The sequence below is a fragment of the Quercus suber genome, unplaced genomic scaffold (genome assembly GCF_002906115.3).
Source record: "Quercus suber isolate HL8 unplaced genomic scaffold, Cork oak 2.0 scaffold_1621, whole genome shotgun sequence".
Lineage (NCBI taxonomy): Eukaryota > Viridiplantae > Streptophyta > Magnoliopsida > Fagales > Fagaceae > Quercus > Quercus suber.
In genome coordinates, this window is record NW_027070983.1 from 1 (window position 1) to 6,314 (window position 6,314).

A 6,314-nucleotide genomic window follows, 5' to 3' on the forward strand; every position below is an offset into this window, starting at 1 on the left:
AATATTAAAATTTTAATATATATTTAACATAAAATATATATACATATATATATATATATATATATGTGTATATATATATATAGGGGTATGGTACAATGCAGTGTAGTTGTGTGCGGTTTATTATCATAAAATGCACATTGCACTACATAGACTGGTGCAGTGCAGTTAATTTCCACTTGCAATGCGGTGCAATTATTCCATTTGATGGGCCATTTTAGTCATTTTGGGTGTGGTCGTGTTGTTTGAGCAGTTTGGTGAACACACCTAGTTAATAGTTTCTAATTACTAGGAACCACTTTTAGGAACAAAATAAATGTTCATAATTTCACAAGAATAAGGGACTCAATAATTTTACAAAACTTGGCATCATTATACCACAATTGTATAATATGAATGTCTACACATTCTCAAATTTTTTCAAACACAAATTTAAGTGTCTACTTGAGTACCTTGGCACGAAAGATAATATTAAATTAAATTGCGGTATTATTGTATCTCCATCATACAAAAACCAACCTCAATTGACGTCATTGTTCTCACTTAACAATAAGAATGTTGTTTTCTCCATAATTCTACTTTTTTCACACTCTAGCCAAAAATAATTATTTATTTTTAATTCTCAAGAGGATTAACATAGTTGAAATTTATCATCTACTCTTTTATGAGTCTCAAAAAATATTTCTTAAATAACTTTTTTTTTTCAATCTTATGTTCCATAATTTTCAATACCCCTACTATTCGAGAAAATTTAAATTAAAACGTGTCACATATAATTCATAATTTCCAACCTCAAAAAATTAAAGACACGGGAACTTTTCTCAAAATGATCAAGTTTCATAAAATAGAAACACTACATTTCATGAGGTTTATAAATAAAATCTTACTCATCCCGTAAATCCCATCCAGAGATACCAGCAACTTTTGTCACAACATTTTTCCAAGTTTGCACATTCTCATTGTTACCGTTGAGATGTTTTGCAAAAGCTTCTGCAAAAGTCCCCCTCAGTTTGCGCACATCACTAGGATCCACATCATAAAAAACAGGCAGAGCTGTCAGCTTCTTCTTGTCCATGCACTCGGCGATCTTTGCTAGTTCAGTCAAGCACCAACTCGATGAAGCGTAGTTTTTAGAGAAAATGACGACAGCAAATCTCGATTCTTCAATCGCTCTCATGAGTTCTGGGGAGATGAATTCTCCTCTCTCGAGACTTTCATCATCCCTAAATGTGGTTATGCCATTCCGTTTCAACGCTTCGTATAGATGGCTTGTAAATTTTTTGCGCGTGTCGGAGCCTCTAAAACTGAGAAAGACGTGGTATTCGTACCTCCATCCAGGCACAATAGAAGAAGAAGAAGGAAAACATGAGGAGCAGGAGGAGGCGTTTTCTGTGCCCATAGAATTGCTGTTAAAAAAAACTATTCAACTAGTTTTATAGAATTGATGCACGAAAGGTTAGGGAAGAAGAAAGCAGAGCACTGGACCTGGATGGAGTGTTTGACTGTTTGTTAGTGACAGACTGAGCACAGAGCACTGGTGCATATATGCATCGTCTGCTTGCAATCACGTGCATGAAGGATATTGATACTAAGACTTACTGATCAGAGCAAATTTATCTTTGAGATAGAAGCTCACAGATCGGAGATCTCTCTCTAAAGTTGACTTGGGTCATCTGTGAAGGAGTAGATCTTGGTTGATGGGAAGAGAGAGGAAGAAAATTCAGTGTGCAGAGAGGAAAAGAGAGAGAGAGAGAGAGAGAGAAAATCAACCGAAGCAGAAAAGTAAGACAGAGTAATCATTTTTTCTACTTAATCAATTTGCACGCCGCCTATTCAGCAATAAAAATAAATATGTATATATATTTGCAAGTGGCCTCAGTCGGTCGAGCAATGCCTGTGCCCACAATTTGTGGTTGTGGCACAACTTATCTATATGATGAGTTGTTGTTGGTAAAAAAGTAATAATGGATCGTGTTACAAGCTGACACTGGAATTATCCCAGTCAGTCCCCATCTTCCAGTGAGCAGCAGAGTGTGCGCAAATACAAACAACAATCTTATTGGAAGAAAATCTTCCAATAAGAAGCAGCCTCGTCTTCCAGGTATCTTCCAACAACTACTTAAATTAAACATAATATATTGGTTGTTAATGGGAACAAATATCTAGGGCCGGCTCTAGTTTTTGTCTAGAGCCTAATGCATCAGCAAGCATTGGAAGTCTTCGAAGTCTTCGCATGTGCATAGGCTATACGTAAGCAACCGGCCCTACCACTGTAGCTAAACGATAAATACCTATTTGGTAGTCGTGCTCATCGGGGCCACCACCACCACTTGTAGCCGTCGGCCTCTCCTTTTTCTCCCCACCTTTTTTTCTACTTTTTCTTCCTCTGTTTTTGGTTGTATCTGGGATGCTTTGGTGACTGGGTTGAACTTAGGATGTGAAAAAGCTTGACAATTTGGCTTGGTTTTGAAATTTGGGGCATTTGGGTCGTTGCTTTGTACATCTGGAAAAGTAAAGTCCATATCCAAGTTGAAAATGGTAGTAAGGGAAAAAAAAGAGGAAATAACTAAAAAAAAGGGTATTTGGGTCCTGTTGTAAAATGAGTGATTTTTTATGCTCCATTAGTCCATGACACTTTCTCATAGGGTTTTAATCTATAATGTCAATTTTTGATAATAGTTCTTTATTATCAAATTAAAACACTAATCAATTTTTTGTGTAGGTAGGGAGATTGAACCCTAAATCTCTTATTTAAACATCAAAATTTTACCAATTGAGTTAACTGAAATCCACGAATCTATGACCCTTAAGTGCATGCTTAAAGCAACTATACTTTATTAATAAAAAATTCAATCTTAATGGTTGTTGAACAGTACCCAATAACAATAGCCTTGTTAAATATTTTCTTTATGGGGACACTATTTGTCAACCAAAATATCTTATGCTATTGTTTATTATCGAGAAATTTGGGTTTTTTTCTTGTTTTTTTTCTTTTTGTCTGCACACAAATTGGTCTTCCTTATCTCACTAGTATTGCCTAGTCTGTTTTCAGATTCAGTAGACTGGCTTGTGTCTGGAAAATGTGAACTTAAATTTCTACAGTTGCTGTGGACTTAGCGACTCCAAAGGATGTATAATTTAATTTAATTCTTGTATTGAAAATTGAATCAAGTCTTTGTTAAGATGATCATAGACCTTAACCCCACAAAAGAAAAAAAGAAAAAAAGGTGATGGTAATGGTAGCCCTTCATGTTCCACTTGCCATAATTTCTGTATGCATATATTGGGCAGTAGTTATTATATTTTGGCAGTGGCTATTTGCATGTCCATAACTACCTTCTTCCTCATCTAAAAAGGCAAAACAAAGAGAAAATGTCCTGTCTGGTGATGGCTTTAAGAAGTAATTTGGATGCAGAACTGCTAAAGGTTTAAATTTCAGTAGAAGCAAATTGTAATTGCATTTCGCTGCAAAAAATTTAACTATCTGAAGATTGTATTGCTGTGCTTCTGTTATGAATCTGGTGTTAATAGAGGCGTATTTTGTTATGAGCTGTTTAGTGCCTTTTGGGGCCTTATGTAACACAGTTATCATTATTTTCTTTCCATCATTTGATATACACACATGTACACATATTAATATATGCAATAATGTATTATGCCTTTGCACATTTTCAAAACTAATTGTAACTTACTAATCATGATAGCTTCATCACTTTTTACTACCATGACTTTACATGTTTTTGAAGCTAAATGTAACTTAAGAACTTATAATAGAAAATACATGTAATACAAACAGTTTCAATAGAGACACCATTTATTTATTTATTTTTAGTTTATACTCATTTGAAAAAAAAACTCATATGTCATCACTGTATTCATATTTGTAATTTTGTATGCTAATGTAGTATTCAAGGTCAAATTGAAGGATTCAGTTCCATGCATACTTAGAGAACCATATGTCATTTTCATAAACTTCAAGAGGTAAAGATAATAAACACCCACTTCATTCCAATCTGGCCGATTTTGATCAATTTGGTTTAATTTCATCCAATTCGGTCCATTTTGGTTCACTTTAGTCCATTTGGTTAACATCAATCCATTTTGGGTGACTATAAGTATAAACTAAAAATAAGTAAAACTATCATCTTTATCTCTTAGAGTTGAAGAAAATACTACACTCTCTCATATTTTCTTTTGAAAAAGAGGTGATTGTGCTATCTCTCTCTCTAGATTTTTAATTCTTTCTTGCAACATTATTTTAGGTTGATGAATTTTTATGTTTTTTTTTTAATATCCCTACATTGGGTTGATGTGTTTTGGTTTTGTATTGTTGTGCCTTTTGAGTTTCCCACCACAAGTCCTCTCTCTTCCTCTTATAACTTTGGTTTGTTCTTTTTTGAGTTAATCATTCATTTGTTTGAAAGTGAAAATTTGAGTTTATACAAATTACAATTTACGTGTCTATGTATTTAAATGTGCCTATCAATCATTTGAGTAATATCAATTGTAATTATGTGATAAGTTTTGATTATCATGATAATCTCCTTAAGAGAATGAGAATTTTAAAACTAAAATTCTTAGTTCTACCAAAAGGAATTAAGAAAATATAATAATCTGAGGTGTGTGGGACGGGAGACTACATACACTGAGAGTAGGGCTGTCCATGGGTGGGGTTTATGCCCAACCCGAACTTGACCTAAAAACTTTGGGTGGGGAAAAACGTAACTTGAAACCGGCCCGGAAGACTTGTCAGATTGGCCAATTCGGGTCTCGTCAAGTATTAGGTTGTATTGGTTGGTTTCGGGTTTTGTTAACAAGGCCGATATTTGGCTGGATCCATCGAGATCTGGCATAGATTTCGTCAGATAACGACGAGATCTTGCCGAATCTCGAAGGATCTAAACTAGATCTCATTGGATCTAAATGAATCTGAGAGAGAGAGAGAGAGAGAGAGAGAGGACGAGGGTTAGGGATGGTGTTACTGTGAAAGACCTTCAATCGGTTAATTTCCGTCGAGTTTTGAAACCCAAAATCACCACTTGACCCACACCCTTTTGTCCTTGACGTCAGAAACCCATTGCAGACTATGGGTTGCTCTGATCGAGTCAGTCTCGGTTCGAGTGGCATTAGGTCGATCAGTTCTGGGAGTTATTTGTGGCTATGGACAACCTTAACCGAGGGAATAGTTAGATACTCAAAGAGGTTTGAATACCCTTATTTATGTATAAAAATAAAATTAAGAAAATATAATGCATAATAACAAGAGCTAGAAGAATATGAATCAATTTACAAAATAATAATATCAATCAAAAAAAGTCAAAAATGATAAAATTATATATTTGTAAAAAGAGATAGAAATTACTTCTATAAATTGTTTAATTTTTAGGGAAACGAATTATGCAGGACAAAATTTAGAGAATGAATAATATATTATACCTCATTTCAAAATAATTATATATTTCCACGAATCACACAAGTCTCTAACTACTTATCTCCATGATCATTGGGACCAACTCACATATTGGCATTGCATCTGCTCAATTGCCATATCAATGTCCTTTATAGTGGTCATGGAAGAAAACCAACAAGCTGGTGATCTGAAATAGTTTTGAAGAAAGGGGAGAGAGGAACAACGAATCATATGTGGCTCACAATAGGAAGCAATCTACCAATCTCAATGAATATTTAAGCCCTTCATTTTTTATATACTAGTTAATGTCTCGCGCGACGCTCAAATGCTTTATAATTTCATTTGAAATTATTTTATGTGTATTAATACATACATATTATATAATACTTATTTTGTTGTATAATATATATGTTTGCCCACAATATTGTTGAATGCTTTGAAATTTGATTTTCTTAATTCATAGTTTATTTTTAAAAGTTATCTAACACTATAAGACTATTTTTTTAAGTAATAAATAATATTTACTGTTACAAATAGACTTTATTAAAATCTACAATTAAGAATTTAAAGTATAAAATATTTTTATATCCTAAAATTACATAAATTTAAGCAACCTCCCAAACACTTCCTTAACCACTCATTTTTACACACAACCAAATATGAAGATTCTAATCTCAAACACCCAATTTATTATCTCAATGAAATGAAGGAAATCATTTGTAAGTATTAGCGTAAAGAGAACGTGATTAAACAAAGAGAAATTGGCTAAAAGTACATTCGTTTATCAAATTTTAATTGCCTTTAGTTGGGCTTCTGTATCCTTAAAAATTTTTAAAAATATATATAATAATAAAAAAAAACTTTGAAATCATCATCAATTTTTATTTTTATCACTATAGCTCATACT

The 6,314-nt window shown here is 33.4% G+C and overlaps 1 protein-coding gene across 2 annotated transcripts; it reads right to left on the minus strand.

Moving 5' to 3' along the window:
• Positions 1–813: 813 nt before the first annotated feature.
• On the minus strand, positions 814–1,913 carry LOC112038676 (disease resistance protein Roq1-like). 2 transcript variants are annotated; one of them, XM_065769890.1, is made up of 2 exons: positions 1,483–1,913; positions 814–1,403 (listed from the first exon to the last, which is right to left on the minus strand). In XM_065769890.1, exons 1-2 carry the CDS (start codon positions 1,569–1,571, stop codon positions 881–883), a joined length of 612 nt encoding a protein of 203 aa, XP_065625962.1. In that variant the 5' UTR covers positions 1,572–1,913; the 3' UTR covers positions 814–880. The 2 variants fall into 2 exon arrangements, with proteins under 2 accessions (XP_065625962.1, XP_065625963.1); XM_065769891.1 differs by having other exon boundaries at positions 814–1,386; positions 1,483–1,910.
• Positions 1,914–6,314: the final 4,401 nt, after the last annotated feature.